A 25,406-nucleotide genomic window follows, 5' to 3' on the forward strand; every position below is an offset into this window, starting at 1 on the left:
CTCCATCACGTGCAGCGGTTACTTGAGAAGACAAATGCCATCACTCCGAATGTCCCCTCCCTTATTCTTCTTCCGCCAGCTTTACACGCTGAGCATGACCTCATCCAGTACGGAACATGCCTTTGGTCAGCTGGGGTCAGCTCTCCTGGTTGTGTCCCCTCCCGGCTCCTTGTGCACCCCCAGCCTCCTCGCTGGTGGGGTGAGAAGGAGCAAAGGCCTTGGCTCTGCGTAAGCGCTGCTCGGCAATAACGAAAACATCCCTGTGTTACCAACACTGTGTCCGGCACAAATGCAGAACATAGCCCCGTACTAGCTGCTGTGAAGAACATGAACGCTATCCCAGCCAAAACCAGCACAATGCATTTAATTTTGAGTGTGCAGGTGTTATCTCAAATCTGTTACCTTTAAAATCTTATATTGGCATGGTATGATAGAGAGAAGCCAAGATGGAATCGGTACAGATTCTGAACTCATTTCCGAAAGACAGTCCCCAAAGGCAAGCTTCAAGGTACTTGAAAAGTAAGGTAAGATGAAATGGTGCTGCCTCAGTTTATACTACCTTTTTTCTCTTTTTTTGACAAGGTGTTTTACCCTTTTGATCAAGTACTTTTCATCGCATTCATGATAAAGATCAATTAGCAAGAGAAGGGGAACTTTTGCCTGGCACTTCAAATAAAGGACCAAAGATGAAGAAATTTAACACTGAGAAATGATCTTGCGTAATTATTTTTTCTCTCATTGCTCAATAACAAAAGCTACTGGGAGATGTAAACTAGATGAGTTTATATGTCTATGGAAACTTCCTACTAAATTTGAAGTAATTCCACAAGTGTAACTTCCCTGGAGATTGAAGGTTGTTTTAATATCATGGTATGGATAACATGAATATAAATGGGAATTTGTAGTAGCAGCCAATTGGGTTTGAAAAATCCTTATAACTGATGTCATGGAAAATGGGGAAGAAATGTGGCTTGATTTTCAGATTTTTAGGTTGAAAAGTCAGTATTAATAGCCTACTATACACAGGGTGTGGGATTCTTGTTTGTTTTTAGCACTTGCTAAGTTAAAGTAAAACTTTTGGACAGGTGAAACAGGAACCCTCGTTTCTGAATGTTATTAACATCGAACAAAATCATCCTAAGAGAATGCATTCCTCCAGTAAAGACAGCAGAAGTGGGCCCATGATAGTTATTCTTGTAAAAAAATAAACAAGCATTGTATCCCATCTGAAGGGGTGCAGTAATTCATAAGTTTTGTAAACTATACTTCCATAACTTCCATTTTTACCTTTTTTGCAATGTAAGATATTTTTCCACCTAGTTAGTTCATTTGATCCTTCAATAGTTACCTAAGAGGCCATAAACACATAATGGCAAACTACCTTTAAGAGATTACCACTCTTAAAGTAAACACATGTTCTGATTTGAGAGCCACCAGCTGCTCACGAATGTAATGTTTAACAAGGCATGCAAATAGAGCAAGTCTTTCCATGCGAAATCGAACCATGTAATAGTACTAAATAAATCTGTGGCCAGATCCTGTGTGTTTTTTGAGCTGGTTTTACAGGGAGTGCAGGAGATTAATTTTCATCTAAGAATTTAAATTATAGAAAGGATAACTAAAGAAAGAGACAGTGAATATGCCAAACCCTGGTTTGTGTTCCTGCGTGTTTGATGTCTCCTTGCAAAGAATGGCATCCATCCCTGGGTGATGAGTTCACTTCAACGTCAGGGATTCCCTGAAACAGAAACATATCCTTGCATCCCACTGTACTGCTCCAGCTTCTTTTTTTTCTGTGGTGATTTGGGTTTTGTTTTCCTTTTTGTTTGTTTTTGTTCATTGGTTTGGGGTGGGTTTTTTTTGGCAGATAACTAAATCAGTAGGAGTTGAGAGGTTATTTTGTTGGTGAGTGAAATATTTTGTGCCCTAATTTTGTGCCTGGTTTTCACAAGGGATATTGCCAGATTACAAAGCATGTGGAAGAGAGGAACAATAAGGGTTCAAGTCTGGAACAGAGAGGATATTAAAAAGTGGCTGGGTTACCTAATCAGATTCATGTCTACAGTGTAAACTATGTGAAAGCAAGTTACTTAGCCTGTCTTCATAGCTGGAGAGAGCAACAGGCATGTCAAGGTGAAGTTCGTCTCATCCTAATGTAAACAGCTAAAATAGTATAAGTGCCTCTTTCAGGCAGCAAGTCCACATAATATATAAAATTTCCCACTACAGCCATTGCATTTCCCACTACAACCATTGCATTGCATTACAGCCCAGAAGTTGGCTACCTTTATACTTTTTTCCACCTTGTGCTAGTGTGAGCCAACTCCTTTAACTGAGATTCACTGAAATTCTTGTTTGTGGCCCAAAATCATGGGCAGGTCAGCTGTGAAGATGTTGACATCGTGAGCTCCCTGGGGAAACTGAAAGTAAACAGGCTAGCACAGTTTCTTTACAGCAGGGGAGCATCTTGATTAGAGAAAAAAAAATAACTCCCAAATGCACTGACTTCAAGAAGTTTATCAGTGATCAGTATGTTTAACAGAGCCCCTCTGCTATGTTCTGTGTTGATATCATTTAGCTAAAAACCTGTTTCAGTCAAGAGAACTCTTCCCACCCCACTGCCTGTCTTAGGTACAGGGCTCTGGACTGATTACCTTGGATGTTGTCCTATCTTCTGTGTCACTTCTGGAATCGTACTTAATTCCCTCACCCTGTGTTTAACCTACCCACATGCGGCATACCAACTACTTCATGTTTCAAAAATCTCTTCCACCATAGGAGTGTTTCACCATAGAGAAAGTGTGTTTTGCCAGCATTCATGTGAGTTTTGGGTGAACCTGACAGTCTGCTCAAGGTCACAAACTCTTGTGAAAACAAAGCTTATGCTTTTGGATCATGTATCCTTCATAAATGGTTCAACTGAAATCTAACGAAAGCCTCAGTTTCATAGGCATAGGAATCACAGGGAGAGAGAGGAGAGTTACCTAAATAAAATAAAAATTTAAACAGTAATTTCTGGTTTGAAATATTTTAAAGAGATCTGGTTTTCTAGCTTCTGGCCTGGGAAAATGAGGGCTCAGGTATGTTCAAGTTGGTTATCAACAAGCCAAGATATAAAAAGTTACTGAAAATTCTTCATCTTTTAAAAAATAACATGAATGTTCACTAGTAGGTATGAGCCTGAAACACAGAACTTGTTTTCAAAACTTTAAAACTTCAAATTTTGCAGTTTAGTTCATATCTGTCTTACTTCCAAGGTGATTTCTTTACTGAAAATCAGGCCAAATTCAAAGTTATGCTTTCTGCAAAATGACATTTCAAATTCATTATCTAAAGATTTTTAGTAATCACTAAATTAAATTCTGAATGTTTGTTTCAGTTCCATTTCTGCCTTGTTGGTATAGAAGAATTGAATATGATTGCTTGGATGTACACAAATAATCATGTTAGTGAGAATGGAGGTAACAGTAAATTTTTCTCTTATAACTAAAGAGCAAAATTACCAAACAGGGTGGAACAGTATTGCAGCTCCTGCTTGAAACCCTTGGTGCTGCTTCTGCTTAACTTGTGTTCAGCTTTATTTCACATTTTATACAACATAGGTTTCAGTATTTTTCTTGTAATTTATTGCAAATAGCCCATACTGCAGAAAGGGAATTGCAAAGTGTATTCAGAGGCAGCTTTTCTAAAACACAGGGAGAAAGAAGGAAATGGAGAAGGGAGAATTTTGGTGGGTGAGAAGGAGGCAGCAGTGTGAATGGGGGGATTTTCTGGAAACTGTGAAAATAAACATGGTAAATGTTAATGCCAATGAAGAAAAGGAAGGGGATGGAGATGGTAAAGAAACTGGAACCATAGTAAAAACAGGAGTAGAAGAAAGCATTAGTGAAGTTTAGATGGAGGCAGTCAAGAACGCTGCTCTGTTCCATCAGTTTCACGACTGTTTTATCTTTTGAAGGGAACACAGAAGAGGGAAGATTGAAAGCCAAATAATTAAGGGCATATTTAAGGAAGAAAGATGGGCTCCATAAGTGAAATATGTATATTCTGTCGTTAGAACTGCTTCAGTAGTTTGAATAGCCTTGGATATATAAAGCAACTATTTGCCAATGGGCATGGTGCTTAGAGACTTTTTTTTTCTGTCGTGCTTTATTATTTGAATTGTTGCTAATGACTTATGAAATTATTTTGATAACAAACATTCTCTACAGAAAAGACTTGAAGTGTGAAGTCTGTTCTGAGATTTCCTTTTTTTTTATAATGAGACCGTATTTCCTATTCTCTCTGAAAAGAGGTGTTAACTTAAACTGTCTTGGCTATATTCTTCCTTATCAAGCCCAAAGGTATTATGAAGGTCATCCCTTTGCTGCTGAGGTAGATGAATACTACATTTACACTGCAAAAATGCAAACGGATAAAAGGATTGCCTTCTCCTTAGGTGTGCAACTTGAGATTTGTTAGCTCCTGATATTAGGAGTGCCCATGAAAGTAATTAATGTCTGTGGGAACTGCGGGAGGTTTCTTCTCTGAGTAGTTACCAAAAGGTTTCCCAATTTAAGCATTTAGAAATCTTAAAGAAAATCTGCTGGCTACTTCGTTAATATGCTGGGTTTTGTGCTGTTCAGCATCATTACATTAGGTTTGTCCCTGGCTTGATTTCACTTCCTGCATAAAATGACAGCAAGGATGTATTTGGACCAGCCCTAGTACTTTTTTACAATAGGTAATGCACGTTCCAACAAATAGCATTGTGTGTCTATTGGACTTCATCACTCTGTTTACGCCTTTGAAAGAAATTACTAAACATTTTTTAATTATTATAATTACAGCCTGAAAAGTTCTTTGTATGTTCCATGCCATATATTATCCTAAGGTGAAGGGTAGAAGAGAGCAGAAGGGGAACTCGTTAAAAGTCTGATTAAAATTCCATGTTGACACACCTGCAAAGAAATGTATCTGATGAAATCCCACCACCACTTAAAACAGCGGGAACCTTGGAATTAATTTTGTTAGGGCTAGGATTTTACCCAGTTTGCAGAAGACAGGCTGTGTCCGGTTCTTTCCCTGGGCTTTTTTGGAAGAAGTAGAATCGGGAAACAGCAATGGCACCAGCACCATTACAGGCAGCAGTACTGGTAGAAATGGGAAACAGTTGAAATCACTTAGATATCTAGATAATTAGCCACCAAATCCCAGTGTTCAGGTGAAGATACTGGGTGAATGTCAGAGTTACAGATGAATAACATGACTCCACATGCATAGTGAAACCACAGGTGATCTGAGCAGGTCATGTCAAATAAATGCCAGAAAAGCTTTTATGCCAGAATTTCACATGTTCTCTCTAAATATTTCATGACCTGTAGGAAGACAATTCTGTCACATTCAGAAAATCTTCCTTTAAAAATGTTGCCGTCACTGTTTTTCACATCCCTCTTTCTGCAAATACCCGAGCTGTTATGTTAGTACTGAGATTTTGCTTGTGTGGCTCTCCTGTTACAAGAGGGAAATAACTAGTTAACATGAGAAGAATTTTAAAATCATCTGCAATAGATTTTCCATACGTAAGAGCATCTTGATTTTAAGGTCAGAATCCTCTAAGTCAGGAAGCAAATGCTATTATCAAATTAAAAAGTTGGGAGAATCTCCCATTTCCTGACAGACCAGGCAGTCAATTTCTAGTCCTTCAGTGGCTGGACCTTTCATCTGTCACTGATCCAGGGCTGAACAGCATTGTTCAATCTGTTCCTGAGGTCAGAGCAATTTACAGGGGAGGAAGAAGGAAACATTTCTCTGGAAGGATTTTTATTTATTTATTTTTTTTTTTATTCTGCAAAACCTCAGAGACTTGGAATGCCAAAAGACTGCCCAACAGAGAGTGATTATCTGTCAAAATTACAGCAGGGTGATCAAAATTGGATTATATCTGACTTTGTATGCAATTTGAACTTCTAGAGAGGAGCTCAACTTAGAATTCCAGGTGGTATTGTATTGCCCTGGAAGTGCTTTACATGTCTTCTAGTCTTTTTTCCCAGAAGCCACAGGATTTCTGTGGATGCTCCAGAGTGCATGCAGACAGCTGAGTTCCTGCTTGCCCCTCACCTACCTGGGGGAAGAGAGACCCCAAAACAGGCTGCTACTTCCGGAAGCTACCTCTACCTTGCTGCCTAAAGCCTGCTCCCTGAAGCTCACTTTCTGAGGAATGTTGCGTGCCACTTCTTTTCCCCCAGAAGTTCCACTAAAAGAAAAATCTTTGTAAAGCATGAGAGCACCGGACCTGATTTTGTCTGGTACCAGATGCCTCAGTCAGCTTCCTTGGCTGTGGAGGATCCCTGCCTTGGGAGCTGGAGGGTGTGCACAGGCAGCAAGAGGGGCAGTCCTGTGCTGCCAAGCAGGGAACGAAGGTGCTGGCAGCTTCTGGGACACTCGGGCCTTCAGGGATACTTGGGGCTTTGAGCTCCATGCGGGGCAAATTGCCCTGGAGTCATACGCGCTGGCAACCTAGGCATTCTGGGACACAGGGAGGTCATCCAGCCCGATTCGGGGAAAATGCCCCTGGAACTACCATCACCATAGTGATAGTGGTGTCACTGTACTGGCTTAAGGACATAGGCCAAGGTAAGGCTTGAAAGCAGAATTAGTATTTTTTGTTAGAGCAACTGTAAAAGTAGAAAAACTAGACAGCCTTCAGGCACAGAAGCCGTTCTCCCTGTCTCCCCTTCAATGAATAATTGTGGTTTGCATGGATTGTCGGTTTCGGTGCTAAATACTTCTCTCAAGAACATTTCTGGCCACCTCTGCCAGTGGGGGGGGTACAAGGATGTCCTCCTCTGTCTCACGTGAGAGTGAAATGGTATTTTCTGTTTTCATCATTGGCTGAAGATTCATTTTTAATATAGTCATAAGTTGTAACTTCCAGTCCAAGCAGTGGAACTTGGCTCCCAGACCTTTTGCAAACCTTGAGCATTCTTGGCATTCCTGGCTAGGAATTTTGTGCAAGCCTTTTTTAATGAACCTGGGTGAAGTATGAATTTCTCTGGGTTTTGAAGAGCTCAGATCCAGAGTTTGCTTCTTGCTCTCCCTAACTTCAGTGGCAAGTGCATTTATCGTTGTTACTTGACAGAAAGCTGGAACAGTTAATGTCTTGGATTGATATCATATAAAGGTATATTCCTTGCTTTTATAGAGATCTAACAATTAAGACAAATATTTGTTCTTGAGGTCTTGCAGCTCGTGATTGCTACCTGTGATAAATGATATATTTTCTTTTATCACCATTTCTGATTACATGAACAAATGAAAGAAATAAACCTCTGTGGGACTTCTTTTGTTTGGTTTTTTTTTTTTTACAACCTCTGTCTAACCTGTCTGTACACTGTTGTACAATGTGCTTCCATCCAGTCTGTAGCTTGAGTTTCTTGGATATGGAAAATACATGTCTGATTCTTATTTTTTTTTTAACAGGACATTTCCAAGTTCCCAGACAAAGACTACACAGTGCTGGGCGAAGGTGGAATCATTCTGAGTGGAGGCCAGCGAGCAAGGATCTCACTAGCAAGGTGAGAGCAGCAAGTATACCAAACTAGTGTACTGTTTCATGTATAAGGGAAGTATTATGACTAAGCATTTAAATACATGTGGACCAAGTCCTACTAAATAAATATCCTCCAGGTGTATCAGGAACTTCATTTTGCTATCAGAAAACTGAGTTTTGGTATGCAATTGTTTGTTATACACCTGCATATTTATTTATTGAATTTTAAAAGTTTGATGTCAGATACATGCTATGGCTGACCTGAAGATGAATCTTTCCCTCCGTGGTGTGGTTTGGAGGTTTTGATCTTTAAGTGTAGCTTTCTAAGTACCAAAGAAACCCATACAAAGATACAAATAAGAAATATTCCAGGATCTTTCCCTGCTATGACATTTCTACAAAGCAGTTTTTATATTGATTAATGACATACTCCCTGTCTGCAGGTGACAAATGAAAAAAAAGTGCCATGTTTCAAAAAATGTTGCTAATAGTTTTGGTCTTTTTCTCTTGTAAAAAGAAAAAGGGGAAAGCAATGGCTAGTCAGTACCCATGAATAATGGTCTGGCCCTGCCTGTTTGACCTTCCAATGTTAGTAAGTAATTCTGAAGGTCTACAGAACAATAACATAGGTGTTTGTCTTACAAATTAGCTATGTGTTTCAGCGGAATCACCTATCATCAGAAATCCAGTAATGACAGCTCTGATGTGTAAATGGCCTAATTTATTTCTGTGCCAAGTGAAAATTTTGCTGGTTCCCGTGCTCGGAAGTGCTGGGTAGAAGTAAAATCACATTATAGTGATCCACACTGGCATCCCAAGAAAGATGGGCATGTCTGTGTGAGCCTAAAAATAGGTTCATTAAAATAGAGAGGCTTTCAGTGTGGATCTTTCTAGCAGATTTGGGAGAGGGAAAAGACATATGGATGCTTGTTTATGTGGTAAGGTAAGAGCAGAGGGGAGGATCAGGCAAAGCTTGCAGAGCAAAAAAACCCAACCAACAAAACCCACTTAATTTTCATTTAAAATGCAATATTTGCGTGAAGTATTTCCCAGATTCTGTGGATAATCATGTCTGTCACTTTTCAGATGGTCACAGCTCATTTACTGGAGCGTCATACAATTGATATATTTATTGTCAGCTATATTATTTTTAAAACAATTAAATGTCCTAAAGGCAGTGGCTGTATCTGCTTTACATTTCATTTGGACTCCAGTCTAAGCTCAGTATGTGGCAAGGTGTGCAGGTGTTGAGGTGTGGGTTGCAGATGCAGCTTTGAGAAAGCTGGAGGAGAAAATGTAGGATTTACAGCCCCAGGTTGCACCCATCTGCACTGGCAATATCCTGGGCGTTATTTTTTTGGACTGGCTGCATACATGTATCTGGTGTACTCTGTGCAAAGTCACGTGAAATGAGAATCCCTGCTGGCAGTGCCATCAACCAGCCATCATGAGAAGCAGGAGATCACCTGGTTTGTCTTTCTTACAGAGCACTGTCAGTGCCTGTAGCTGTAGCTGGGGGAAGGAAAGGACCAAGGGAAAAAAAGAGCGCATTCCTTGGGTTTGTTAGCTCACTGGCCTCGTACCCTAAAGCCAGTCATGTATAGCTACTAAATCCAACATACAAATTATAGCAATAATTCAAGTGCTACCATTATTTCAGGAGAAAACCGAAAACTTTGCTGAAGAAAGTGCCAAGAACAGTATGAACTTTTTGTTGTTGTGCAGCCACTACATCGTAATGTATGGTCAGTGAGGTCCTTTGTGACAGAGGATTTTTCAATAAAGTTGCTTGGTTTATTAACATAACATGTTATTATTGAGGGATTTTTCTCTTGGTGGTTAAATATTTTCACATAATGATTTCAAAACTCACTTTTAGAGTACTTTTAGAAAGTACCAAAATGCCACTGTCCAGATTTTTTTTTTTTACTAATTGTACCCTGATTCATATTATATCATGATTTTCATACTCGCAGAGGAAGGCAAGGAGTCTTTTTGAACTTCTGTTGAAACTGTTTTTTTTTTAAAAAGCCTCTTAACGACAGGTTTAGGTCTTAGTGAGCCAAGTCCAGGCACATACAGCTTAGGGTCCAAACGTTCCAAACAGTTTTTCATGTCCTGAACTTGAAATATTGTACAGCCCGATTTCAGATAATGTTTGCAAGATTATGGCTCACTAATACACTTGTCCTTGCTTGTAAGTTATTTCCAAGTACTTTTAAAACTAAAGTGCTGAGACCTAAGTCTTTTTACACGCTTATTTTCATATATGTAATATTCCCACAGGCACCGGTAGATGTTACAGTAGGTACTAAATTCTCATGTAAGTGATCCTTGTACAGTGATGGGGACCATTAGATTCAGGCCATAAACAGACCTTTTAGTGTAACCTATGTAAAAGGCCGCTGTATAGGTTCCTTGGATTGCACAGAAATCAATGCAAACCCAAGTTACTTTGTAATGTGACCTGCAGCAAGGAAAGGCTTTATTGAAAGGGGTCTTGTACGCACATTTAACATTGAACTCCATCTCCTTGTTGATGTTGTAGAAAAGTCTTATCAATTACAAGTTTTTACAAAACTGTAAAGGCATTCTTTTAAAATTATATTTATGAAATTTTATAAGGCTTGTGAAATTTAATGTCATTTCCATTTTCTCTGTTCAGAGCAGTGTACAAAGATGCTGATTTGTATCTCTTGGATTCTCCTTTTGGACATTTAGACATTTTTACAGAAAAAGAGATATTTGAAAGGTACTGTATGTTTTGATAGACTGTATTTAAGAATCCCACAAAGCAGCACAAAGTAAAACCAAGAACAGGAATTTAATACCAGTACAAAAATACTGAAGTGATCAGAATTACACCTTTGGGGATGTTTATTTTTAGGGATTCTTGTGACTGAGTATTTTGTGTTAGCAGCGGGCAGCGTACTGTGCTGGGAACAAGCCTGGGCAAGGTGTGAGCATTACTGCTCACTCTTCCATCTCAACATATTGAGCTTGCTATAATCTATTACTCCCAGAGTGCGTGGCTTTATATCTGGTATGTCTGTGTACCAGAAAGGTTTTCATTTAAAAAAAAAACAACAACAAACTTACCTGCTATTGTAAGTATAAATTTTTACAAAGAGCTATATTTTGTCTTGTTTTTGTGATCTACTGGAAGACTGGTTTCCTGAAAGTGCCTACTAACCGAGAGACTTGGCAACACATTGGCCAGAGACTTTTGGCTTGTCCCGGTGCTGTAGCTCAAAACAGTAAGGGCACATGTTGCCATCCGCGCCGCCAAAAGCTGGAAGTTTTGAAATTGAGCTAATACTTTTAAGTTTGGTAGCAAAAGGTCTAAGTAGCCCTAAGATGAAAAGAAATACTTCATTTTCATGTTGAACAGCGCTTTTTGGATTGACCTGAAAATGATTAAATTTTCCCCCTTTTTTTGGTTCCTGTGATTATCGCTCTGTACACATCTCAGTCTTACCACTTCTTTTGTAGTCTGAGGAGCATCTAAGACTGCTCATTCTGGGAGTGGGGCAGGTAAAAGCAAATAAATTGAAAGTGAAAGAGAGAAGAACATTTCATCATGAAAAAAAATATCTAATTTTTAACACTTCCATCTTTTACAGCTGTGTGTGCAAGTTGATGGCAAATAAAACTAGGATCTTGGTTACTTCAAAACTGGAACATTTAAAGATTGCTGACAAAATATTAATTTTACACGAGGGGAGCTGCTATTTCTATGGAACATTTTCTGAACTTCAGGGCCAACGGCCAGACTTCAGCTCAGAGCTGATGGGATTTGATTCTTTTGATCAGTTCAGTGCAGAGAGAAGAAATTCAATTCTAACTGAGACTCTCCGACGATTTTCCATTGAAGGAGAAGGCATGGGATCACGAAATGAAATAAAAAAGCAATCTTTTAAACAAACATCAGATTTTAATGACAAAAGGAAGAACTCCATAATTATTAATCCTCTTAATGCAAGTAGGAAGTTCTCAGTAGTGCAGAAGAACGGGATGCAGGTCAGTGGGATAGAAGATGGCTACAATGACCCACCAGAAAGGAGGCTCTCACTGGTACCTGACTTGGAACAGGGAGATGTAGGTCTGCTTCGGAGTAACATGCTGAACACTGACCATATGCTGCAAGGTCGGAGGAGGCAATCCGTGTTAAATCTGATGACAGGCACCTCTGCGAACTATGGACCAAACTTTTCTAAAAAGGGAAGTACAACATTTCGGAAAATGTCTATGGTGCCTCAGACAAACCTGACTTCTGAGATAGATATCTACACTAGACGCTTGTCTCGAGACAGTGTCTTGGACATAACTGATGAAATCAATGAAGAGGATTTGAAGGTGTGTGTTGATTTACATTCATCTTGGTTTTGATATGGTGATAGTTTAGTGCAGTATACTCCTTAGATATTTTTCTACTTGACTATGTCATTCATAATGCAGTATTCCTCTGTGGAGTATCTTTTTGGAATATCTGTCATATTTTTTTTAACTCAAATATCTCGAAATAATTGAAATCCTCAAAAAATTATTTTCCTTGATTTTTTTATAGTTTTTGAATGCTATCTGTAAAGGATTTCAATAAAAAATTTTAATCTCCTGCACTTTAATCTACCTTTAAGATTACATATGCTAAAATGAAATTTGAAAACAGAACATAGAAAAACATTGTTTTAAAACTTTTCTGAAAAATTGACATTTGAAATGTTAAGGTTCTTGGAAAAATAAAATACCTTTGAAGTACTAGCACAATTTTTAAAATAAATGTAATACAATTTGACAAATTTGTCAGATCACTTAGCTCTTATATTCTGATACAGATAATGAACAGAGTAGTAAGCAGGATTTTACTCTGTTTTTATGGATGCGCTGGAAATCATGCAATTAAGGTTGATTTTTGTACCAAGAACTGGACCAAAATTCCCTTTTTCTCATAACTATCAACTGGTCATAATGAAATACTTTCATTTTCAAACTGACAGCTGATTTTCACAGGACAGGAAAATTTGCTGAAATAGTTTCCTAGATGGAAAAAAGTCTACAAAAATATTTAGTCATAATTTGCTGAAGCACTGCCCATTTTTTCTTTGCTTTATTGATCCCAGCAAAAAATAAACCCCTCAGAGTATTTACAAATTTACTCTGAAAGCACAGTAATAATCTGCATTGAAAGAAAATAGTTATCGATTCACCATTTCTTCTGGGCTTCTGGTAGTGCTGGACAAACTTTGGCTCTTTCTTTCAGTGTTGTCTGAAAATTTCAAATAATCTCTAAACTGTGTTGTTGTATCAAAGATGACTCCACCAGTCAGTATCTTCCTCTCCAGCCATTATCAGCCAATTTGAATGCTGCAGTTCAATTATTTGGAGTTAACAGAACGAATGACAGCATTCATGTGTCAGAAATTCTCGTATAAAGATACTATTGTCATTCTTATCAGTCTTATCAATTCTTTGACAGGAATGCTTCACGGACGATGCTGAAAGCATGGGTACTGTTACCACATGGAATACCTATTTCAGATACGTTACCATCCACAAAAACTTGATTTTTGTTCTAATTTTGTGTGTGACTGTCTTCTTAGTTGAGGTGAGAAAATCTGTGCTTGATGGCGTGTTACTACAAATGATGTTTGTTCAAACCATGTTCTTTGTGGTAAAGGGATAAATGGATAAAGCATCAAGACACTAGATCATATATGTACTGTTTATTGGCAACTGCTGTTAAATGATATTGCAGTGACTTTTCTACTGTTTAGAGGAGCATTTCACACCAAAGATGGTCATTAGTGCACGGCAGCAGCAGACCCACCTTCTCATATTATCTTGATTATTTTCTGCTGTGTGGTACCATAAATAAGAAAAGTTGCCTGTCCTGGTCTCTTCTTCACAGGTGAAGAATCTTCCATGGAAAGATATCTTTGCAGAGTCTTGAGGGGTTAACAACAATAATTACTAGATTTATTTTTTTTTATAAGCCACAAACATTAATTCAAAAATTTTTTAGTAGCTTTGCTCCTAGTGAAGGAAGAGTTGTAAGGCAAAGAGCTGAACGCCTGTGATGGCATTTAAAGATGGATGGGGTGTTCCTGCAGTGTGTAGAGAAGACTTTTTCCAAGTATAGTGGAAAACTGTCGGAAAAGTGCTGAATTTCTTGTAACAGAAATTGCCTGCTTTTTGTTTTGTCCCTTAACTTAGGGAAGACTTTTAGCATATATACAAAATCTCATAGTGTCCTCTTTTACAATTAGTATCTTAAATCAAGTGTTTTTCTGAGGGCTGGAACACATTTTGGAGAGAAGACTGGGAGATTAATGAGACTGTATTCATATGCCAACTTATAAAATATGGTACCAATTTTTCGCATTTTTCAACATAAACTTAAAGAAGAGAAGAATCCATTAGGAATATAGGACTAGTTTCAGGCTGATTGTGTCAGTGAAAGGTTTTTAGCGGTTCTGTGGTGGCATTCAAACACCATCAAACCTGGAGAAGGATTTGATTGATGGTATCCTGAATTTACATTAATGTTATGTTGCGGGTGATTTAAATTAGTTCTTTCGGACCAGGAATAAAGGCTGGAGCTTAGACCAGGACTAAAGCCTGGAGCTTAGATCTAGTTTGAGATTCCAAATTTTTAAACCACCTCCAGAAGCAGGACAATATTTAGATGAGTAGTTGTTCTTACCATGTAAGTTTTCTTTTCATGTTATTGGAAAATGGCTGTGGAAACCTACAACAGCAAAACTGAATGTGAGTTCTAAGGGAAAAGGAAATTTTAACTTTGAGGTGTCTCAGATTTATCCCCATATATTCAGTGTAATTTTCTGATCTTGATTACAAATTTTTGCTTTGAAATTAGGCTAAAACCTTTTAAAATAATTCAAAAACCTCATCTTCTCATTGAAGTACAAATCTTATGACAAAAAATGTATCCGTCTAAATTAAACTTTCCAGTGTGACTATTGCTGAAGTAAAAGCCTATTGATAAATGAATGGGCTGGAAGACATTCAGTCATAGCACAGACCATCTAACCTTTAACAAACCTCTGTACATGAGATGAAATCCCATGCTAAGTGGTTATGTTGCCTGTGCTGACAGGTTGTACCCTTCTAACCTTAGACAATGAAGAGAGGCTAGTGCTGAACATCCAAGTGCTGAACTGAAACAGCAGTGACAAGTAAATTGAAAGTGGAATTTTGATACCCTTCAGAGCTCCGTGGAACTCTTGCTAGAGCTACTATTTTAGATGTTGAATGGATTGTTTAGTATTGTAGGTTCCAAGGTGAGTCCACATGGATCACCATAAATAGGGCATTAGTTTTACGTTTTTCGTAGATTTATGAGAGAGAGAGAGAGTGTGTGTGTCTGTGGCTTGCTGAAGTGGCTGAAAACTGTGTTTCCTAGATGTAATATCCAGGGACTAGGGTTGCTGAACTGCAAGAAGAGCAGTTATGAATGGAAACACATAGAAAAGCTTTGTGATGTTATTCTCTCACAATATTGTTTACCCTCATCTTCACAGCTTAAAAATTTCTCTGTTGTGAGGAGTCAAGATGAGAACAGAATTCTGTTGGGAGATGTAAAAGTATTAGTGTGAAAGAAACCCGATCCTTACAAAGGCTTACATTCAGGTCACCATGATCGATCTTGAGCTATTTACTCTAAGACCTGCAAAAGTTAGTGGTTTAATTATCCAATTATTAACAAATATTAACAAAAATGTATTATTGCAATACATTCCTGTACCAGTGCCATAAAAATATATGGGAAGAGCACTGTAGAAACTATTTTCCAACCCTTAGAAGAAAGGTCATAGGCAGAAATAGAGCAGACTGAAATGTGGTGGACTACATGAAGTTCTCCAGTGTCTCACTGGACAGACAAGATAATGTGTTAGAGAGTAAGCTGCCACTGAGCAGTGAAGCATCTCACAATAAAAAGGGTTTAATTCCACATTTTAAAATTATAAAAGTAAATTATGTGGAGAATTTAGTAAAACTAGCAGCCAAGCAATATCAGGCAAATAGATATATCAAATGTAGATATCAGCTAGTAAGAACAACAATGCAAATATAACAATGTGAAAGGTTTGACATTCATATTTGAATAGCTACCTTTTAAGATATCAAGAGATTTACTCTTTTAGGGCCATCAAGAAGTATTAATCTTCAAAACTTAAAATATGTTAAAGCATACAGTGACTGTTCTTTGTAATTAGGAATGCATTAGCAAGCCTTTGTTAATAGCACGGTAAAAAACAATAAAAGAATATTTAGGCACTTGAGAGCGTGATTGTAATACAAGTCTAAATGTAGCTTTCCTGGTGGGATGCACTAAATGGTTTCTGTGGAAAGAGGAGCAGCTATGACAAGGTTTTTGCTTCAGGAAGGTTTGGCTTCCATCCATTTATAATGCTCTCTCTAAAAACACAAAGTCAGTGAAAGAAGGTAAGTAAGAAAAAGTTCATAATGTGACAAGACAAAAAAAATTGACTCTGTTTTCTTTGGACACAGGTAGCTGCTTCTCTTGCTGGGTTATGGTTTCTTAAAAAGTAAGTAGTGGTGATCATTTATTGAGAAATTGGGCTCTCTTTATATTGATTTGTGCTATAAATAATTAATAAAATGTGCCACAGTTTCAAATGGGTAGGCACTCGTTTATATTAAATAAAATGGTTCGTAGATGGAATGATCTAAATACCTCAGGTGGGTGGTATCTTAAGCTGGTACTTCTTTAAGTGTTTACAATCGAATGCTTTGTGCCTTGTTACTGAGCACATAACACACGCAAGACATTTCCTGGGTCAGCTCACTCCAGAGATGTGTGGACTTGATAACTCTGAATACACTGGTTCACTGCTGTCTTTCAGAAGTGCCAGGTAAGACATTTGCTTAGGAACATTTTAAGGGAGCAGTTTCTTTAAGACTCCATTTGTACATTAATTTTTTTTTTCTCTGTTCACCTATAAAATATTTCCAGAAGTTACAGGGTCAGACAGATGAAGATTAAAACATACTGAGCAGCGGTGTGGCTTGTCCTGGGTTAATGCTTTTGATCCTTGGTTTTGTCCAGCAGTGCTAAGTCTGTATGTTTGAGTACAGAAAGCATACGGTGACTTAGGTTCTGATCTGAAGCAGGAGGGATTTCTGTTGATGTCCCCTTGCAGTAGGTCACTAAAGCCTTTGATTTTTATAGTACACCTAAAGCATTTTACTTCTGTAATAATTCACTTTTTTTCAACGCTTAAACTATTTTTTGCTGGTTAAAAGAAGTGGTTGCATTTTCCTTGATTAGGCTGGTTTTGTCAGTGATTAAACAGGCAGTAGGTTTGCAAGACACTACCAAAGCGGTACATTTTCATAGTAGTTTGGAGAAAACTGTTGGAGGCATTGTAATTATATACCAATAACTTAATTTCCATCTTGGTAAAACGCCTTCATTGCACAACTACAGTAATTTCAGAAACCACTACAAATGCTGGTAGGTGCCTGAATCACCGAAGGTGTCTGAGGAGATGAATAAGCCTTGAACCCTGAACACACACACACACAGAGTAACTTTGCCTTAGTAGAACATAGGGTAGTTCAAAATTTATATTTCATACAAACAAGAAAATATTTTTAGAGTGACTGGAAATACATATAATTATTAACATAGATTGAAAACAAATGAACATTGCAGTACTAGTTGTTTAGTAGAGAAAAAAAAGCCATTTCCAGTAATACATTTGTTTTGGATTTCCATCACACAGGACAGCTTTGAAAGCAAATGCAACACAATCAGCAAACAGTACTTCTGATAAACCTCCTGTGATTGTCACTGACACTAGCAGCTACTACATCATTTATATCTACGTGGGAGTGGCAGATACCCTGCTTGCTATGGGAATCTTCAGGGGTTTGCCCCTTGTGCATACGCTTATAACAGTGTCTAAAACTCTTCATCAAAAGATGGTGCATGCAGTTCTTCATGCACCTATGTCAACATTCAACTCCTGGAAAGCAGGTAACTGAGATGGGAACTGATTGACTCACGTATGGGTTTCATTTCAATTAAACAATTTTCATTCTGTTAAAGGATACTGTTGCCTTCCATTTACATTTTCAATCAAGCCGAATGTTAAAGGTTTGGCACACAAAGTCATTTGTGAATCTTTCAATTAACCTTGACTGCACTTTCAATGGGACATATTTCAGTTGTCAATTCTGATTCTAAAAATAACACCTTGTAAGTTGGAGAAAATTAACGGTTAACTGTTCAAGGTAATAGAACTAGAATAACTTCTAATGAATAGACTCTAAAACTGCAATGGAAATGATATAGTAAGCTGTGTGGTAAGTGCCAGGGAGTCAGGTGTGGGTGATAAGTAGTACTTTATTTCATGAGCAGTCCCACTAAAATGGCATAAAACATCAGTTAGTGTGAATAATGGTATGTGTATTCAAATTTGGCTCTGGAGTCCGTGTAGAGTTCCTTACATAACTGGTGCAACAAGTTCCATCTCCTGCTGTTCACGAAACTCACTTCCAATACCCTAGATTACAGGAGGCACTGGTAAATGACAATACAATGTAGGGTTTCTCCCTCATTTTCCCATTAGAATTTAATTCTGTTCTTACCTAGTGATTAATACAGTAATTCTGCTCAGAAGGTAAGAAACTGGTGTACAAACTCATACAAATGCTGATGTGCAGATTATCTGTATATCAGCAAAGCCTGCTGCTTAAGAGTTACTTTATGCTTTGTGCCTCTGTTCCTGTCTTGTTTAATTATGTTTCTTTGGGTTTTTTATTATTTCCTGGGGTTTTTTTTTCTGAGATTCCAAGAGCTGAAACAGAAGTTGTGGAGCTATATTCCTCCACGAGGAAGGAAGCTGTAGCTCCACTGAACTGTAGTGGAATGCTTGTACTAGAAAAAAATCTTCTACTTGGCCTTAATATTTTTTATTCAGAAAAAGTCATACTTTTTATTAAAAGGACTAAATGTAGAATTTGTTTTGGTGTTAAAATGTTTGACCTTTTATCTTTTTTTTTTTTTTTTCCTTAATTCATAGGTGGTATGCTTAACAGATTCTCAAAAGATACGGCAGTACTGGATGACTTACTTCCACTTACAGTATTTGACTTCATTCAGGTTTGTAGAATAAAAGTTCTAAATTTTCCTGTCTTATAGCACTCTGAAGTTTCAGGCATACATCATGCAAAAGAAATCATATTATTAAGAAGAAATAACAACTGGAATTAAATCCCTTTTCCTTTTTGCAGTCTGTATATCTATTTACATAGCTACTGATCTTGTATGTCAACTTCATTGCTTCTTTTTTGAGTACTTGCCTATATGTACCTCCACTGTTTGTGCAAACCTCTTTTAGTACTCGGGTTCAGAAACATTTTTGCCCCACAGACCCCTACAGTACAAGTATCCCTGCTGCTGCCCATATTCAACTTCAAAGGTATAAAGGGCATTTCTTAGTTTCTGTGAGTTATCTTGTCTCAAGATTAATGTTTTTTCATACTCTCCTTTGATTGCATTCAGTCATTTTCATGGCTTTACCTCTTTAGGCTCTTCCCAGTTTACTAACATAACCCTTAATTTACTAGTTCTCTTTTGTTGAATATATTCTTGGGGGTTTTATTCTTTTATCTTCTATGGAAACTCTTCCAGGCTTGCTTTATTGGGCAGTTTGACCTATGATGCTGCATTTTCACATCTCAGTTAGGCAGTTCTGCTTTTTATTTTTCTTTTTTTTAACCCTTTTTTTCTTTTTTTTGTTTTCTTCCCCCTCCCTTTTTTTTTTATAGTTTTTTTTTCTTATTCACAAATTTGACTGCCTAATTTTATCTTTTATCCTTTGCATCTTTGCGGCTTCTCCTGAGTCTCTGGGATTTAAGCTGAGTCTGTCAGGCACTGGATAACTATTTGTCATGGAGAACTTCAGATGACTATTCCTTGGGGGGACTTTATATCCCTAGGAGCTGAAGGATATTTTCTGGATGGAAAGGCTTGTTTCCAGCATACCTCCTGGGGAACTCCATGCATCTTCAGTTCTAAATGACCTTCCAATTCATCCACGCTGAAGAGAACATTGAAGAAATACAGTGATAAAGGCAGTTCCTGTTTTTCTCAAGGAGGATGCCTTTGCTTGCTCCCCATCCTGCCTATTCTGAGACTTCATCTGTGTGGATCCCAGCACCCATCATTGGTGTCCCACAAGTAATACTGCAATGCCAGCTTTGCTGCAGATAGAGTTAGTTCCCAGAATATTTAAAAAATAAAAGCAAATCTTCCCTGGCCCCTCTGTTCTTCTCTGCCTTTATTTAGGAGGTATGCAGGCCTGCCTTAATCATCCTTAATCAGCAAACACTCTGCTGCACAGATTGCCTGTCTCCATCTGTGAGTTTGCTCTGTTTTACAGTCCCTACCAACATGAAAGCCTGATTAAAAAAAAAAAAAAAAGTTTTCCCTATGTGTTTGTTAGTAAATGTTAACTTTGGCTCCTGATTTTAGAGAGTCTAGGGCAGCTCCACATGAAGAGGTTCAAGGACATTACAGCTCTACTTCATGTTCTGTTGTGTCGTGAAGATTTGCTGATTGAGTAAGCACGGACATAGAGACCTTCTCTGAATCATTAATGCCATCTTTGGTGTGGTGAGAATTCACTACTGTCTTTTCTGGTGTGGCCATTTTGTTTCTTATATTTTGGATCTGCCATGGGGATGTTATTCCAAAATTACTTTAGTTAGTCTGTCTCTACATTTCAAACTCTTTACAAGAAACTTACTAGTTTTTCATGTTTTCAAAGATATGAAAAATCCCTAGATTTGGCTTCTCTGTTCTGATGCCTTTCAGAGGCTAACCTACACTCCAGTGTCTTGTAGGTTCACCTCTGTCTTCTCAGCCTCAACTGCAGAGACTCCTGAACCTTATTCATGATAAGCTGCCCTATCTTCCCAGGTTCTTCTGGTGAAGATCACTGAACCTACTCACTGTCTTGAATGCTTTTTATTAGCCATCCATTCATAAAGATTTCCTTCTTATCCTCTATAGATTCAGGCTTGTTTGGCAGCTTTGGACTTCCACGGACTCTGCTAATGAACAAAGTCGGATTCCTCTGAAAGACACAGGAAAGTTATTCATATGACTTTCTCCTTCTGTGCTGATTATTGCAGTTACAGAATGCGGAAGGGACCTCTGGGCCTAGGGCCTGGGACCTCTTCTCCATCCCCTCTGCTCAAAGCAGGTTTATCTAGAGCAGGTTGCTGAGGGCCATGTTGGATTTTGGCCATCTCCAAGGGTGGAGACTACATGTTCTCTTAGTAACCTGTTCCAGTGTTTGACCATTCCTACAATAAAAACACTTTTTCTTATGTTTAAATCGCATTTTGTGCACTTCAGCTTGTGCTTGTTGCCTCTTATCTTCCCACTGGGTGCAGTTGAGAAGAATCTGGCTCAGGCTTATTTGCTCCACACCAAATACCTGGTGGTATTTATATAAAGAGAATATAAATTTTATTATTATTTGCATAATACACAAATTTATAATTTATATAAATAGAATAAATACTATGAGATACTTATACAAAGTTATAAGATTCCTCTGAGCCTTCTCTTAAGGCTAGACAATCCCAGCTCTATCAGCGTGTCCTTGTATGTGAGACGGTCCAGTCCCTTTATCACGTGCAAGACCTTTCACTAGACTCACTCCACTATGTCTGTATTTCTCTTGTACTGGAGAGCCCACTCCAGATACAGTCTTGGTGGTGCTGAAAAGAGGGGAAGGATCACCTTCACTGATTCTGACAGTGCTGCTGCTCTTGGCCTCCCTTGCTGCAGGAGGATGTTGCTGCCTCGTGGTCCGCCAGGACCCCCAAGGCCTTCTCTGCAAAGCTGCTTTCCAGTCAGTCAGCCTCCAGCCTGTACTGGTGCATGTGGTTATTCTTTCCCAAGTGCAGAGATCTACAGGAAAGGTTAGCTTCTAAACATACCGGGGTGCCTAAACCTGAGTCTGGTGGAGATGGAGACTTGGTCTCTGCTGGCCTTCAGTGTATGTTCATGTAAGTTCATCCTTCTGACTTCACAGCTTTTCCCAAGAATTTGACACAAAATTTTAGAGCTAGTTGGTTGCCTCTTTTCTATGAGAATGAGCTAATTGTTATCTCTGGCTAACTCCTTAAGGACACTGCCTCCTCCTCTGTTGCAGCTGTGGATGTCATGGCATAGGTTTTTTTCTTAGGGCTTTTATGAACATTAGACGTATCAGGGGGCCTTCCCTTTTAGGGAACAGGGCTTTTCATCCAGGATGAATAAGGCTTCAGGATAAAAGAGGCCAGGGTTACTCTCCAGTCACTGGGATATACCCAGTTCCCCATAAAAGAAGAAGTGTATCAACCTTTACATCAATAATGAGACAGCATCTGTGATGTTTTCTCTGACAGCCATCCAACCTTGCTTCCATACATCTTCGGTATGAACTGTAGCCAGATAATGTTTGCAGTAGCATTACCGCTGGTTTTAACATCCATCTCGGTTACTACCAGTGCTTACAGCGGGGTCATCATTTCTTGGAGGTCCTTCATGTGAGACGCTGCTAGCATGTATTGCTTGTCCCCAAGGTTTAATATAGTCACACTCAATGGGTCATAGGGAACTCACTGGACTTTTATACTTATGGTCATGACTGGGTTTCCCTGAATTATAAACAGTTATTGGTTAACCAGATTGACTTCTGCAGTCGTTGCCACCCTGAAACCTTGCTGAATTGCTGTCTCTGCCACCAGCTGCATTTTCCACTGGAAGCTTGGGGACAGACGCAGAGGGAAGCGCTGGAATGTGTGTCCCCATCTGGCCTCTGTGCCAGGCTTGAAAGCTCAGCACCTGGGGTCACTGCAGTGCAGTACTGTGGCTCTTAACCGGGCTACATAAGCCCTCTGCTGCCATTCCTCCACCATATGCCGATGTAGCTGGCTTGTGTGTTCAGTTTTGCCGCTGCCTTTTTAGAGAAGCTGTCATCATCTGTTTGACTTAACACTTATTATGTGTTTGGAGTTTATGAAATAACACAGACACCCTGACACAAAGCAGAACTTTGCTATTCTGTGTCCCTTGATATACTTGATTTTCATTAGATTTAGGTATGAGATAAAAACAGCCTAGTGCTCAAGGTGCTTCTAGAGTCAAAATCAAGGCCTGATTTAGCTAAATCTGTCTGGAACTACTGAGGATGAGGTCTTTATGAGAATGGTAGTAGCCTCTGGTGGGTTAAATAGATTAGGTCTGAAATGATTTTGTTCTTTTTGAGTTATCTTTCACCTTAAAATACTTTTTTTTTTTTTCCCCCCCTGAAACTGCTAACTTTTCATACCACAAGTCCTCTTATGACTTATTTCCTGTGTCCAGATCAGGACAAGTAGTAGTGCTAGTTTCATACATGGGTTACAGTCCCTTGAGCAAGTGATGATGTGTGGCTTCCCACTTTTTCTGACCCTCAGAAAAACTGCTTGGCCCAGAACCTGCAGGAGACTGTCACTCAGCTCCTGACGGTCTGGCATACTGAGTCCAGGCAAGACAGGGACAGCACTGGTAAGTCTGGGAGGTGCCTGCAGATATTGCAAGTGCTGTTCTTACAATTTTAACTGGAGAGTGAGTACCTGGCTGCCATTTTTTTTTTTTTGGTGTGGCTTCATAATTTAGAAACCTGCAATACTGGTTGTACTACAGAAAACACTTCTTCCACCTGTTAGAAAAGATGGCAGCTTATTCCAACAGGTTACGGATCTGGTCTCAGTTATTCATGATCTTTTCATGGAGGTTTGTTCTCAGCTGCAAATCTTACTTAGTTTAGCACTTTGTTTGTTGAAACAATACATAGTTGCCATGGGAAAAAGATTCATCACCAATCTCTAGTCCATAAAATGACAAGTTTACTATATCAATAGTATTTTTCTTTCATTCTACAGTTAATACTGATTGTGATTGGCGCTATAACAGTAGTCTCAATATTACAACCCTACATCTTCCTGGCATCAGTGCCTGTGATAGCAGCCTTTATTGTGTTAAGGGCATACTTCCTCCACACTTCTCAGCAGCTGAAACAACTGGAATCTGAAGGTAGGAGCAGCAAAATTGGTAGACTTCTAAATCCACAACAAATCAATTGAGAAGTGATTCACCTTTTCACCTCTTCTTTGCCTTTTCTCCTGCAAGATGCCATTGCCTCTGGGAGCAGAACACGTATTTCCTTAAAGCCAGTGCTGTTACTGATCCAGCCAATACTGAGTGCTCTGCTGCCAAAGAGCAATGGAGAAGATCTTTTTAAAGCTGGGCCTTATCACCACTGCAGCTGAAAACAAATGAAGTCCTGGCACACAGTTTTCTTGAGAGTAAATATAACTTGAAAACTTGTGGTTACATTTGGTATGTGCCCTATGAGTTTGTTTCTTTATAAGAAAAATTTAGAATGGATATATCTTGATTGCAAAGAATTCTTTTTTTCTGAATACCTGATTTGATGAAATGGCCTTCCTCTCCCCTCATTAAAAGACTAATGTGTTCCCAGTAAAATGGAAAACCTCATTCTGAAGTGTGAGTTTGCAGATCAGGCACTGTGGACTGGCTTTATAACAAACTGGCAGATCCTCAGCAAATCAGTCCTGAATCTTAAACATGAGTGACCATCTTCCATTTTACTTAAATGTAATTCTGAAGTTCCTCAGATAGAAACCTAAATTTCTTTGATGTTCACGGGGATCCAGCATTGGCTTACCACTTTTTATGTAACGCGAGATCTGCTTAAAATTACCATGTCAGTACAGTTGAATCCAGAGCATTAAAGTACTCTGGCTGTGCTAAAAAAAAAACTTCCACCTGATGGAGTTATCAGAATTGCAGGAATTCATTTTGGCCGTGGAGGAGCCACCTTTCTCTTGTGACATCTTACAGCAGGCCAGGAGCTTCCCAAGTAGTATGCTAACTATGAAGAATTAATGTGAACCATTCCTGGCAATACGCTGAATGGAATTTCAACCCATTTGTGCAAAGGCTGCTGTTGTATATCCTGTGCTAGGATTGCTTCAGTCATGTACTCCAACAACACAGATAGATTAAAGACTGACAACAGTTATACTGCTGTGAGTTAGAGCATAGGGCTGTGTATTAGCATTATATCAAAGATATTTACTTGAGTGTTTATGATGTTTCTAATTTAAACACTTCACAGCTCGGAGTCCAATATTCACCCATCTTGTTACAAGCTTAAAAGGGCTGTGGACACTGAGAGCTTTTGGGCGCCAGCCATATTTTGAGACCTTATTTCACAAAGCCTTGAACCTACACACAGCAAACTGGTTCCTCTACCTGTCGACGCTGCGCTGGTTCCAGATGAGGATAGAAATTATTTTTGTTGTTTTTTTTGTTGCTGTGGCATTCATCTCTATCATAACTACAGGTATGGTAACTTTACTGGAGTACTGAAATGGCAGGCTTCTGCTTTTGTTTAACAGCTCAGCTTTAGAAACTTCTAAGGGCAATAGACTGTTGCAAAATTTAGCATACATCGGAGTCACTGATTTAAGTATGTCATAATAGTAAACAATTTAATTAAAATAGAATTTACACCATTATTATCTGCAATCTGATGTTGTAGAGGACCCATTAAAGGGATTAATCTGAAAATATCTGAAGGGACAGAACTTTCCTTTTCTTGACTGTAATTGCTGTAAAATTATCTCACGTGTTTTAAACCCCATTAATGTAACCATATCAGTGTAGTGAAAACCGTGGATGTTGATTATCATGTGTACAGCTCAAAGTTTTTTAGTAAATAGAAGTTAATGTTCCTCTCATTTGTAAATGGCTGAG

The 25,406-nt window shown here is 38.7% G+C and overlaps 1 protein-coding gene across 1 annotated transcript in view; it reads left to right on the plus strand.

Annotated features, from left to right (window-relative positions):
• The window catches only part of CFTR (CF transmembrane conductance regulator), a 91,853-nt gene that overhangs the window by 38,079 nt on the left and 28,368 nt on the right, over positions 1-25,406 (plus strand). Inside the window, exons 12-20 of the mRNA XM_055712242.1 lie at positions 7,462-7,556; positions 10,197-10,283; positions 11,155-11,887; positions 13,008-13,136; positions 16,064-16,101; positions 17,302-17,555; positions 18,604-18,683; positions 23,507-23,657; positions 24,766-24,993. Of these exons, the coding sequence (XP_055568217.1) occupies positions 7,462-7,556; positions 10,197-10,283; positions 11,155-11,887; positions 13,008-13,136; positions 16,064-16,101; positions 17,302-17,555; positions 18,604-18,683; positions 23,507-23,657; positions 24,766-24,993 (1,795 nt within the window). The remainder of the gene's footprint in view (positions 1-7,461; positions 7,557-10,196; positions 10,284-11,154; positions 11,888-13,007; positions 13,137-16,063; positions 16,102-17,301; positions 17,556-18,603; positions 18,684-23,506; positions 23,658-24,765; positions 24,994-25,406) is intronic.

The sequence above is a fragment of the Falco cherrug genome, chromosome 5 (genome assembly GCF_023634085.1).
Source record: "Falco cherrug isolate bFalChe1 chromosome 5, bFalChe1.pri, whole genome shotgun sequence".
Classification (NCBI taxonomy): Eukaryota; Metazoa; Chordata; class Aves; order Falconiformes; family Falconidae; genus Falco; species Falco cherrug.